Consider the following 14104-nt stretch of genomic DNA (forward strand, 5'->3'; position numbering starts at 1 on the left):
CATAAATAAAGGTGGATTGTAAGATTATGAATTTGAAGTTAACAATTCGAGATTAATTAATAAGTTCCAAGACTATAAAAAATTTTGACTTTAAAGATATTTCTATGATAATCCTCACAAAATAGTGATGAAATGATTAAATTATTCTAATAAGTTAAGCACTAAATTATAAAAAAAATTATTATTTATTAGATTTAATTTAGTAAAATCTTTTTTATCTGAGAAGTATTTATATTTTTCAAAAATATAAATACTTAGTTGGTAAATAAAAAGAAATTATATGTTTGTGTTATGTCTTTTAAAAAGTTAGGAGTACTTCGAGAGTACTTAAAAAATTACTTTTTAAATTTAAATTTTATTTACAAAAATTAAAAAATTTAACATAATTTCAAATATTAATATCTTTATCAGATCATTTTTAAGTTATATCGTTCAAAACTCATTTATCTACTCATCAACCATTCTGTCTATCAACTACAGCATTAAAATTATAAACATTACTGTTGACCAGCATATATAATAGAGCGTACACGATGACAACTTCGTAATAGACATTCAGATCTTATTTATATGTAGATTCTGACAAAAACTTATAGATAACATAATACATGATAGAGTAGTCAGAGAGAAGAACATAATACATTATATATCCGCCTGCTACTCTTTTATTCTACACAAAATCATGATCAAAACAAACAACAAAATAAATAAATACAAGAAAACAGGGCAAGTTTTAACTTTTGTTTAGTAGCATATTGAACAAACCCACACTCAAAATTAAAATACTTCTCTTGTACCATATTATTAAGGCTTTGGCTGCTGCTGCTTATACATAATAACCACATTTAGTAGAAGTCATCAAGTGACAAATTTTCAACAGAACCAAAGGTTTCAGTTGGTCCAATCCTTGAAAAATTAGTCATTGATCCGCCCAAAAAGTCAAGAGGACTATCATTTGAGAATGTAGTCTCATATATGAATGACATGCCTGCAGTGTCATTCAAAGCTGGGTAAGTCAAGCTGAAACAACCAGGTTTGCTAACTTCGTAATCATTAAGGAAGATATCATTTGCCATGTCGTTAGTTTCTTCCATAAATTCATCTTGATCAGAAGCTTTCTTTGCTTGAATGACCTACAAACATGTAACATGTTAAATAACGTGATCATAAGAAATTTGTTATAGATCTTATTAGATCTTTGAAAAGTTAACTCCATCTCTAAATCTGTTCATTTACAAAAATTACCTATATTTTTGTATATTATCTTATCCAAATTAATAGATACTTAATTGACAGAATAAAAGGAAAAAATCCGGAACATACATAATTATGATTTCGACTATCTTGGTAAACCATAATAGAATCTCCCATCCGAAGAGCATGTGCATTAACAAATTCTCCTGAAAAGATTCAACACAAAGAATATACTATAATTAGTAATGTTCAAATATTTCAAAATAATTTTAACTTATAATATTAGTAATTTAAGGACATACCAGTGTTTTCAAGGACGTACATGCGACTATTATTGTTGGGCCAAAATCTACATTTTTGGAAATCAATACAAATAAATTTAAGTTTGTAGAATTAATAAATTAAAAAACTTAAACTGTACAGTTTGTTTAAATCAAAAGGTAAATTGTATATTCAACCAATGTTAATGTAAAACATAAGAAAAGTATTGTATATTCATTTTTTTATACCAAAAAAAATGACATACACTCTTCTATTATGTTATTAGATGGATGTAAGACCAGGTTTTTATGAGATATAAGTTCACTTTTTCAGAAGGAAAGAGAACGAGTATAAACTATACATTTCAAAATAAAATACAAGATAAGGATTCAAATGGATTCTCACTTTATTAATTTAACTAACCATAAATAATACACACCTGTACTTAAAACTCCAAACATGAATGCCATCTAGGTCATCCATGCTGATAAGAATTCCTTCCTTTGATTCAAGAGGAGGAAGAAAAGCCTCTGCTGCTTTCTGCAAATTATTTAGTTATCCTATATTATTTCATTCATTAAATATATAATACCATGTATAATGTAATGAGTATAATTAGACTCCTTATAACACAATTGTATTTATTAAATTTAACAAAGTCAATGTCAGTGAAAAACAAACCTTTGGCAATACCATCCTCCTGAGAGAACTAACATCACTGTTCTTTAACTCCTTTTGAAAAAGGAATCTCAAGCTTGTATGATCAATTACCTAAAAGCACTCAAATAAAATTGTAAAGGCAAATTATGTTTTTATTCTAATAAAGAAATTCGCAATATTAAACTAGAGAATTTAGGTAAATGCCACTAAAAGATGGAACAAAATATAGTAAATTATAGCAAACATGTTACACCATTTATTGGCTTTAACTAAAATTTGTGTAACTAAAACACCACTATATGCTCCTCATATGAACATAAGATTAGTCCATACCTACTAGAGTGCCCAAAGCATTGTCCAACATGGTTAATACATGTCATCAATTACTCGAGTTTCCAAATTTGAAGTTATTAATTCAATGTTACACAACCAATTGTAATGTACAATTATTACAAATAGATGTGTTTTGGAGTTGGATATTTTAGTATATTTTTAAGTAGTAAGTCTTTTTATGAACCAAGTTCAACCAAATTAAATAATAAGATTTAGAATAACTAATTTTTATTAATTTTAGACTAACTTGATTGATTAAAAGATACACTTGGATGTATAACACTATTTATTTTTAAAATTACTTCAAACTACATGATTATAACAGTTGTACATAAATTAGTTGATGTATATATGTGAAAAATAAATTAAAAAAAACACCAATTTTCAATTTATTTAAAGTATAACACCAACTATTTAGAAAACAAAAAGTAGGAATATTTAACTTCTAAGGATGAGAGTATTAATGAGATGAATCGGTTAGAAAAATCATGTAATCTATATTTGTCAATTTTTCTTCTCCTATATAAAAGAGAGTATAAAAAGTAAGTAAGAAAGTATGAAATTACATCTAAAAAGAAATTATTGAACAAAACTAATATTATTTTCACAAGTTAATTAGTATTTATTCAGACATAAACATATTATTATTAGATGAAATTATTCAGATTATATATCACACTTATCTCCTTTTATTTAATAACCTCTCTCTACGCCGCCTTAACTTGAAAGGTATATAGATAGACACCAATTTGAAGTGTGTAAAAAATTTTAAATTAAAATAAAACTACCAAATATATTACAATAATTTTTAAGTTCCCATCGTAATTTTTTTTTAATTTTTTGGGCTCGTATCTTGACATCGTATGGATTATTTGTACTGTATAACTTCTTTTTAAAAAAAATATCTTTTTTTTGTATTCGTCTAGGTTCTTTAGTAGTACAATCTGACACAAGTGTACTTGCTTGTAACTAATTGTTTTCATTCAATATGTATATATTTGACAACAAAAACAAAAAGAAACAAAGAATAGGAATAGTCCATACTTTTAAGTTTCTTTTCCTTTTTAGTTTTGTAAAGAAGAAATTCAATTTTTAAAATAAATAAATAAAATAAAAATGACTTCTGGAGAACTATATATATGTACTCCAAGTCTATGTAGTTATTAAAAAAAATATAAATATACTCCAAGTCTATGCATAAATCTTGAGAAAATTTCTTGATTTGTCTCCTTCCACAACATTATTCAACAATAATCCTTAATTATAATGGTTCCAAAGGGTTTGAGAGATAGAATAAATCAATTTTTTAAAAACAGAACTGATTAAATTCCTGTGCTAGCTAGCTGTTTATTCAAAATATGTTGATCTCAACGATAAAGTATGAAAACTCTTAAAAGCCTTCTCATTCAGCATTGGGAAAGAGTAATAAAGATTGATTTAATTAAATAAGTTTGACAACCAATAAACACAAGAAGCACTTCTAAAAAGAAAGCACAAAGTTCATTCCTTTTTTTATTTTTTTTCCCTCTACAAATCCAACCATGACAAATAATGGTCATAATAATAATTTCTGAAACAACCAATTAATTCTTTTCTAAAAAACTCATAAGAAAAGAATTTTTTTAAAAAACAAAGATAGCTAGATCTCCCAATTTTAATTAAATATGGACGCTTAATTGTTAGATCTTGTTCATGCTAAGGACTCGGAGAGAAAACAAAAATAATATTAAAAGAAAAAGGGGGAAATAAACTCACACGTGCGGGATTATGAGTAGGCACGTGAGGGGAGGTATTAGTAGTAGTGGAAGGAGCAACAGCAGCAGAAGGAAGAAGAAGAGGAGGAGGAGAAAGTGTCGGTGGTGGTGGTGGTGTATCAGAAGATTGCCCTGAAGAAGAAAGAGGTGGAAAAAGAGTAGTGGTGGGGGTGGTGGTGTTAGCGTGGAACTGAAGGTGCATCAGTGTTGGTGAGGACCTCCTCCTCATCCTAGCCATTCTCCTCTTCCTATGCACGTTTCCAAAGGTGGCAACAAGCCCAACCTCCTGCTCCTGCTCCTGCTCCTGCTGGTACTGAATATCATGATGATGGAGGATCCGACCCGGTTCCGATGATGACCCGTTATGGAGAATGGTAGTAGTTATGATCCTGTTGGTGTTGGTGTTGTTCCCTTGAACGGTGACAGAAGAGGGAAGAAGGTCGTGAGCGTCAACACCTGCCACGAAGGCACAGGCCTCGGTTTTCTGAAGAAGCAAGTTTTCTCTTCCTTGTCCCTGATCCATCATCATTAGGGTTTTCCTTTTCTTTCTTTTTTTGGGGTGTCTCTCTCTATAAACAGTGGAAGTGGCTTTTGGTTTTCTGTTCTCTCTCTCTCTACGAGTGTGAGTGTTTGTGCAAATATGGATAGATGATGATAGAATGAATGAAAGAAAGAAAGAAAGAAAGGGTGTTATAAGGACGCTCGGCAATCACGAACGGGTGTGGGGTTTGGTGTTCAAACAGATCAATGGTGGACTGTCTTTCACACTCGGTTCAACACACACACACCCCTTCTCTTTATCTTCTATTTCTTTTTTTTTTTTTGGGGGGGGAATTTTTCTATTTTAGGCAAGGGTTTTTTTGAGTGTGTTGATTACAGGGACTGGTTTTTATGACATTTGTGCATCCTGCATTCTCCCAATTCCAATCCTCTCTCCCACTCTACCTCTACTACTCCACCCACTTTTACTTTTTTTTACCACAACATAAATTCTCTCTTTCTCTCTCTTGACAGATTTTTATTTGTAAATGGGTTATGGGTAATGGGGTTTGGATCATATCATATCATAGGAGTTTTGGTTGCAAAATGTGAGGAAGGTTCATGCTTAGATGGTTAAATGTTGGCTAGTTTCTTTTGGCTCTTTCTTTACCCTTACCATCTGCTCTCTCTTTTTTCTCTTTCTAATAAATAATAACGAGGACAGATAGAGAAAATTAAAAGAAAGCAGGGAAAGGGGGTTAACTAAACTAAACTAGCTAGAAGAATGGTGTGGTGAATATGGGTTGGTGTAAGAATGGAACCAGGGTTGGCATAGGGGTTAGTGCGGTGGTGGTGGTGGTTAGAGAATGCCCAAACAGCTTATGACGGATGTATGGTGGATTCTGCCGAAACATGGGGCTTCAGAATCCACTCCACCTGTTGCAAAAGTTCTGATCTCTACACACCCCCACATTCACAGAATTGAAATCAATGGGACGTGAAGAGTGAGGGTGTTTTTGCCTTTGCACGCATTAATATTCCCCACACTCACTCACTACCATATACTATACACTCTCTTAGCTTAGCTTTATTATTATTTCTCTCGCATTTTCAAAATGAAATTAAATAGAGACATTTGCTTAACTTTAGGAGGAATGGTGGAAGAAAAGTGGGGGTATTGAACAACAACGGGAAGATGCTCCTGTGTTTTTAAGTTTTGATGGGAGAATGAAAACCAGGGTGCATGGTATGGACGACACAAAAAAACAGGTAGCTGCCTATATTACGAGTTGGCGTAACTGTTGTTGTAGTATTAAGGGAAGAGAGAGATCATGTGTTTGCATGTACCAACCGTTACAGTGCTACACGCAGGAGTTTGCCATGTGGCTCAAGTTTTAACTAACACGGTGTGATTTTTATTATGCGGTTGCAAGTGTGTTTTTGTGGGGAAAAAAATTATGCTCCTCACTACTTAATATTTACATTATATTTTCACAATTAAATTATTTTTTTATCTATTTGAGAGATTAATTTAAATTTTTTAGAAAAAAGAGAGAAATAAAAATACATAGAAAGAATAATTTACTAATTAATTATTATAAGTGAAGTGTGTAAAGGTAAGATATTAATCGGTAATGCCAAAATATCATTTCTTAATAACTTTCCTGTTAGATGGAGTGTCCACATACACAGAATACCAAATTGGAGTTATTGAAGGTGTGTTCATCAAGAATTTGGTTTATTTATATATATACACTAAAGTTTTGAAAGAAAACAAAAATCTTTAAAGAGTTTGATTTTATTCAAGAATTTATTATTATTCTAAAGAGAAATAAATTATAAAATATTATTTAGAGAAAAGGAAGTTTGGAATTTTTTATACTAAGTATTTAAACTCCTAAAACATCTATTTCTTTATATTTTTACATTGAGTTATTTTAATAAAATTTAATCAATTTTATCTCTCTAAATATAAAGGTTTATAATATATAATAAATTTTAATAAAGAATAACAGGATAATAATATACTATAAGTTATTATTTTTTATTTTTTATTTTAAATTTATAAATAATAGCAAATTAATAATCTTAAACATTATAGTTTCTTCAACTTATAATTTCTTCTCAAAGTATTGATTATTTTTTCTTCTTATGAGTACAGCTAAATATCTTCAGAGTATTATGTGGATTGTTTCTACCACTAGTAAAAATATTATTTTACATAAGAGTTGAAATTAATATAAAAAATAATATTGTTTACAAAGAACTTTATAATTGTAATTATAATCATACAGTCTCTTATGACATTCATATTTTTTAATTTTAATATAAAATCATTAAACCATGTTATTTAAAATAATAATTTTTAAAATAAAAATAAATTATTATTTTTATTGACATTAAAATTATTTTAAATTCTAAAAACACATGTACAACTAAAGGTAGAGAGTACAAATAAATCATGTCTTTTGTTGTGCGATTGTTTTGTTTACAGTATGTTGCAGAGCAGAGGATAATCTGTGAAGAGAAGGGGTTTGTTTGCATTCTGCATTGTGTAGTTCGCTTGTTCTGTTAGCTGGTATATGGAATCTAAAATACGGTGGCCAAAACACTTGGAGACCATGCACAGGTGATTGTGAATCAATCAATAAATGATAGACGAATTTGTAGCTTCGTTATCTTCTTTCGTCGGCAAGAACTAATTAACAAATCTTTTCAACACAGTATCACTGTGACTTAATTTACTGATGGATTTACTTCTGTAGCCTTGTGGATTTTAACAGTTCAACTTGTCTTAGCAGCAAATTTATTTCAAAATGACCAAAAAATAAACAAAAATAAAATTTTTTTATTGTTTTAAAAATACACAAGTTTATTCTTATAGAAAATAATATTAGAGGGTATTGATTATAAATATAAATAAACTCTGAAAAAAATTTTTCCATAATATTTTTGTTCAGTGAGGCGTATCTTTATTTTTCAAAATTAACTTCAATATTTTTGTATTTTTTAAAAAAAAAATTATTATTTTTAGAAGTTTTTAAAATTGAGTTCTTGTTCGTATTAATTGGTCAAAAAACTTCAGATAATAACAATAATATCACTTATTAATAAAATAAATTTTTTTTATCATTTAAAGTATCATAGACATAGATCAATTAATTATTAATTATTAAAATATTGATATTTTAATTAAAAATAATTAGTATATTATAAATTGAATATAATTATTTTAGTTTTTACTTTTTTTTTCATAGAAAACAAAACATGCTCAGAATTGAAAACTTATTAAACTCTAGTCTTTTTAAATATGTAACTCTGAAAGGATTTGGCCGCAAAACTTCAGAATGACAAAGATCATCAAGTTTTTAGTATACCTCGCTAGAGAATCAACAGTAAAATTTGTTTCACGGAATATGTACTATGATAAAGTTTTTTACATTTGAGTTAGCATATTTTTTAATATTTTCGGTGATTCTGTAAGTACATTTCACTTGTTATTTTTTTGTTATGATCAATAATTATTCAGTTTTTTTATTTTAAAATTTTAAAAAAAAAATTTATTTAAGTATTCAATTTTTTTTAAACAAAAATTACTTTTAGTATTTTTATTTTGAAAGGAAATAACATTTTCGAAATATCTCTTTCATTTTCTTTGATACATACTCTTCTTCAATATACATGCCATGTCACATGTAGGGATACATGACTATTTACTATTAGCACAGTATCTTAACAATTTCACTGTTAATTTCATGGTAAATGTACTTTCTATGTTAAACATGATTTGATATAATATTATTTAATTTAACAACTAATACTTTATTTTGTTAAAATTACAAAAATTTAAATATATAGTTAATCATAATATACTTTTATACGAATATAAAAAATATTTAATTTACAAATAATATATCCTAATGTCACAACAAAGATTGTGCTTTGAAAGACAAAATAAAAAAAATACTTGGTTAAAGTATAGTAATAAAAATGTATTATTTTTAATATTAAATATATGTTATAAATAATTTATAATAATATTAATTAAATATTTTTATTTGAAAAAAGAAATTGTGCATAATGAAGAGTGCTAAAATTCAGACCCTATGTCTATATAGTTAAATGAAAACACAGAGATATTTCAAAGAATAGTATCATTTAAATTAATTCTAATATCCATATAATATAATCAAAATGAAAGTCTAAGAAAAAATTTAAATAAATTAAGTAAAAATCATAAAAGGAAATTAATGAACATAGAAAATTAGTATTTGAATAGGTTGAAACTTATTGACAAAAAATAATGAAATAAATTGATTTGTTTTATAATTATAAGAGGAGTGGTAGAGGACCAGTAGTTTTTGTAATTTGTAACCATCAATTAGTCATTATTAATATTTTTAATATAATTATATATATATATATATATATATATATATATTCTTTTTATTTATTTAAAACGTTTGAGAATTTATAAGAGAAATGACCCTCCCAACGTCATTTTTTTTCATACTCCAACACTACCTCCTTTCTCCAAAGTGTAGCTTAAGCTTCTAATGATAAAAAAGGATTGTTTCTTTTTTATATTAAATTTTAAGTTTAAATATTCATTGAAAGCAAAGTTAAACAAAATATCAGCTCTTATTGTGGTTGAGCGCCTGCCCTCTCCCTCTCCCAAAACAAAACACAAAAACAGCAAACAACCCCCCCCCCCCTCCCCCCCTTCCCCCTTCTCTTCTAAAAAAAACAAAAAAAAAAGTTTAAGAACCAACAATTTTTGTGTTTTCTGGCCAGCACTTAACCATTAAAAGAAAAGTGAGTGATTTCTCACCATTGGATGTAATCTCACACCATTAAAAATACTATTAATGGCTAATTGATGGTTACAAAATACTAAAGTTGCTGGCCCTAATATTGTTCAAAACAAAATTAACTCACTTGCATTATCATTTTTTTTGTTTTTTTTTTCAGAAAATATAAAACCAAGAAATAAAATTAAAAAACAGAAATTTATTATTTTTTTCATAAAATTTAAAAATAGAAGAAAACAGAATATAAAAACGCAAATTATATACCCCCTTAATATCTAATACTTTGATATTTATTATTTATCTATTCAGATAATCAGACTCCGGAAAAATATAAAGTTTGTTGTCCATGCTGGTCCTAAGAGGATATTCTGAGTGTGAATGCTATTAAGAGTCACACACAAGGTTGGTTATGTAACAAAATACAATGCATCTCCTGTTTCTCATCTATTATTACAGATACTTGGATAAAATTAATATATATATATATATATATATATATATATATATATATATGTATGTATATAGATATTACTAATAAAATAGCATAATTTGACCAATGAGAGAATGACATTTTAGTTAACATTTGAATTAAGTTTAATTAATTCAAAAATACTATACCTAATACTTTTTAATTAATTTATGGTGATACTTTATCATGCAGTATAAAAATACTAATTTATGGTAGCAACCACCTATTACAGAACTTGTTTCACTAGTTTGGTCCCTATTTTCCAGACGATATTCCTCTTTACAAAAAAATTTGTAATTGAAGCCACGATTGACGCAGATCCATTAAATTGAACATGGTTCAATTTCAATGCCCTGCAAGACAAACCATGAAAACTTCAGAATCCAACATCATCTCCTAGTACATACTGGATTTTTATGTCTCCTTCAACCAAAATTATAACATTACATGGTGTTTTACTTTTATTATCATTCGCATCAACACTGAAGCAAGAATAGGTAGGGATTGTGCAAGAGAAATAACCTCATTGAAGAAACATTTTGGTTTTCAAGACTTGAACAAAATATTAAGTTGTTGTTTGAATTTCTCAACAAAATCTGAATAAACTTGTTTTTCATAAATGAAATACCATTCAGACTAAACTAAAATAGTGAAACTAGGCCTTTGATTTCTTCCCTTTGGCTTCACTAACTGGCTGGTTCTTGAAAGGTAGGAATGCCTTTCCACCCATGAATGGTCGGAGGGCTTCAGGTATCTCGACACCATCCTCCTTCTGGTTGTTCTCAAGTATGCAGCAAATGGTCCTCTCAGTAGCTGTGAGGGTAGAGTTCAACAAGTGAACATATTGCTTCATTTGCTCATTGCTCTGCAACACCGAAAAAGATGTACAAGGCCAATAGTTAGAATTATGAAAGCTCATTCACATTGATGCATGAATATTGCTCACCTTAAGTAAGAAAGGTGCATCCAGTGCAGACAAAGCACAACAATATATCTGTGACCCATTAAGTCTAACCACAGAATATATGCATTTGATTATTTTCAAAATGCATATATATATATGGTAATTAAATTAACTTCAAAGAAGCACTCATAGAAATTACAAGACATAATGCATATTCTGAATTCAGATTGCTAGATAAATACTCAACATATATCAGGCAACAGAAATGAAATCTGCCATTACTAAATTGTAGAAAAATATAATTAAAGCTATTGCACTGGTAATGATACAACCTTTGTGGGGATGTAGGATCAGATTCCACGCAAGGGTTATCAAAAAATCGATAAAATATGATTCAACATAACTGACCTTCTTCTGCCCATATCGAATTTCTAATTTTCTGGCCTGGTAGTCTGTACAGTTTGAACAGGACACTAGCTCTCTGTAAGTTTGCGATGATGGAAACCATGCTTCTAGATCATATTTCTTTGCTGCAGCATCATTCAGAGCACCAGACACAATGGCAACAACTTGATATGGAATGTTCAACTGCAGTGAACATTGAAAGGCAATTATGGGGGTGGGAAGAAAAAATAGTTAATTTACACACCAATGTATGTACAATAATTAACAAACATGGTTTCTTATGAGGGACAAAAAGATACTTCTTTATAGAAATCTTCAGAGTTTTTTAGCATTTCCTCGTGCATGTTCCATGAATCATTGTCATTTGGGCTAGTAAGGCAAAACTGCTCCACTTTCTCAAATTGGTGAACACGGAATATTCCTAGAGTATCTCGACCATGTGATCCAGCTTCTTTTCGGAAACATGATGAATATCCAGCATATCTACAAAGAGCTTATTTCCAAGGTTTAAAACAATAGTCTTCCAACGTTACATGCATCCATTAAATTGATTACCTTATGGGTAGCTGGGTTGGGTGGATCCAATCATCTAAATGATAAGCACAAAGGGGCTGTTCAGCCGTAGCAATCAGATATTTGTCATCTCCTTCACCTGTTACCTGAATAATAAATAAACTGCACTGGTGAAGATTTCATTTCAAGATTTAAAGGCTGTCATACTACGATAGGTATAGTAACACTAAGAGATTTAAGAATGTTAACTAGTATTCACACCTTGTAAAGCTCTTCATCAAATTGGGCTAATTGAGCACACTTTGACATTATGTCTTTTCTCATGAAGAAAGGAGTATGCAATAAAGTATATCCCCTTTTCTCCAAAAAATCAAGACCGAAGTTTATTAGAGCTTGATTAAGACGAACTCCATCTCCTTTAAGATAGAAGCCTCTACCACCAGCAACGTCAGCTCCTGTTATGCATTGATAAACATGATGTGAGAATAATCTTGGCTTCCATATTTGAATGCACCAATCATGTTCCATGGACTATATTGGTGATCAAAAGATCAAAACAAACCCAAGGTCTTCATGCGGTAGATGACAAGCAGAGTATAGTATGACTAGCAACAATTTCAAGGAAGTTTGAGTTCCTCCACCATGTAGTTGTTTGTGTCGAAAGCAATATTACATTATTGATGAAAAAACACTTCAAAATCCCTATATTATATGCAATAGAGGAATCATCTATGAAGCATGCACACACCAATTAAACAAAGTATACGTGTGTCTGACGCTCGAAGACACTCATAAGACATGCTATCGTACATTTGTATTTGACTAATTACCTTTCTGATTTAGAGACACTTCAAACTCGAATTGGATAGGGTGTCAATAGTGTTTAGAAATGACGAAATAGGTAAATTGAATATCGGTAGCAGTGAACATTGATAGTATGACATATATATATATAGGTGTGTCATTCAGAAGACAACAACAACATTATGAAACAGAATATACTAAAAGTTTAATGTCAGCTCCTAGTCAAATTAACAAAAATACACATATAAGGGATAAATTAAAATGATAAGAACAAAAAGTTGTTAGTTACCCTTTTTTGTATCTGCTATTCCAAGGAGATCAACTAGATCTACATGATTCTTCAGTTTAGGCTCCACCCTTTTCTCTCCCCAGGTTCTAATTACGGCATTATTGGCCTGAAACACAACTGGCAATTATAATCATAATCATGTTATAGAGAAAAGCTGATGAAATCAGGAACAGGGAAGCAAATGAAAGTGACCTCATCATTGCTGACGGGAACCGAATCGTGGACAAGGTTTCCAATGCTTTCCAATTTAGAATTTAAGAGTTTGAAAGTGTCACGAACTTCAAGCTCTTTGTCTGCAATGAGTTTCTTAGTCTCCTCCGATTGAGTAATAATGTTGCTTGCATCTTCACCAGCCTAAATTAATTAGAGTAAGTAATTGAATTAAAAGAGAGAGAGAGAGAGAGAGAGAGAGAGAGAGAGAGAGAGAGAGGAGAGTTACACGCTTGAGCTTGGAGATTTCTTTGTTGATCTTGTTGAAGTCTTTGCGGAGAGTTTCGAGCTCGAATTGACGCTTGCGCCACTCCTTGTCGAGGTTGATGACGTCATCGACGAGTTCGACGCTGGCGAAACGACGCCGTTGAGATTCGCGAATGAGTTCGGGGTTGTGGCCCTTCTCCTCCCTGAAGAGGTTAATGTCTAACATCTTCTTCAACTTCAATCTCACTCACACTCAGATCTGCGGCTCCCGCTGTTGCTTGCTTTGAACAAGGGAACCAAAACTTCTAAAAGCGCCAACAGGGTTTGGTTTCCTTGGGTTTAACAGGGATTGAGTAATGACTAATGAGTTATTTTGATATTCCTAAAAATATTTTTAGTGAAAATATTTTTTTAAAAAAAATATTTGTATTTGATAAACTTTTTTAAGGGTTTAGGGTTTAGAAAAACTTTTTTTTCCTAAAGCTAGTATTTTTATCTTTCACAAATGATTATATTTACTTTTTTAAATAAAGACGTTGTATTATTATCTTTTTATTTTTTTATTTTTTTACTCTCAAATTACTACAATTATTACTATAATCACTGCAATTATGATTTTTATTGTTATCTAAAAAAATATAAGCATAAAACAATTAGAATAAGAAGTTATATGGGACACTAAAAAAAGACGTAAGATACAAAATTGTATTTGGTTGAGAAATATGGATAAAGATATTGTCTCTAAAGATACTGAATTAGTGTATTTTGTGTCTATCCTAAAAAGATACAGAAATATTAACAAGAGACATA

At 29.8% G+C, this 14104-nt stretch overlaps 2 protein-coding genes across 3 annotated transcripts; both read right to left on the minus strand.

Annotated features, from left to right (window-relative positions):
- Nucleotides 1-845: 845 nt before the first annotated feature.
- LOC130932981 (B3 domain-containing transcription factor FUS3-like) lies at nucleotides 846-4731 on the minus strand. The gene is made up of 6 exons (XM_057862461.1): nucleotides 4204-4731; nucleotides 2137-2226; nucleotides 1895-1995; nucleotides 1497-1543; nucleotides 1324-1400; nucleotides 846-1133 (listed from the first exon to the last, which is right to left on the minus strand). The coding sequence occupies exons 1-6, from the start codon at nucleotides 4729-4731 to the stop codon at nucleotides 846-848; spliced, it is 1131 nt and encodes a 376-aa protein (XP_057718444.1).
- Nucleotides 4732-10044: 5313 nt separating this feature from the next.
- Nucleotides 10045-13638, minus strand: LOC130932688 (serine--tRNA ligase-like). 2 transcript variants are annotated; one of them, XM_057862083.1, is made up of 9 exons: nucleotides 13317-13638; nucleotides 13070-13231; nucleotides 12878-12983; nucleotides 12046-12239; nucleotides 11827-11930; nucleotides 11571-11754; nucleotides 11275-11454; nucleotides 10591-10827; nucleotides 10045-10315 (listed from the first exon to the last, which is right to left on the minus strand). In XM_057862083.1, exons 1-8 carry the CDS (start codon nucleotides 13518-13520, stop codon nucleotides 10618-10620), a joined length of 1344 nt encoding a protein of 447 aa, XP_057718066.1. In that variant the 5' UTR covers nucleotides 13521-13638; the 3' UTR covers nucleotides 10045-10315; nucleotides 10591-10617. The 2 variants fall into 2 exon arrangements, with proteins under 2 accessions (XP_057718066.1, XP_057718065.1); XM_057862082.1 differs by lacking the exon at nucleotides 10045-10315 and having other exon boundaries at nucleotides 10467-10827.
- Between the last annotated feature and the right edge of the window lie 466 nt (nucleotides 13639-14104).

The sequence above is a fragment of the Arachis stenosperma genome, chromosome 6, assembly GCF_014773155.1.
Source record: "Arachis stenosperma cultivar V10309 chromosome 6, arast.V10309.gnm1.PFL2, whole genome shotgun sequence".
Classification (NCBI taxonomy): Eukaryota; Viridiplantae; Streptophyta; class Magnoliopsida; order Fabales; family Fabaceae; genus Arachis; species Arachis stenosperma.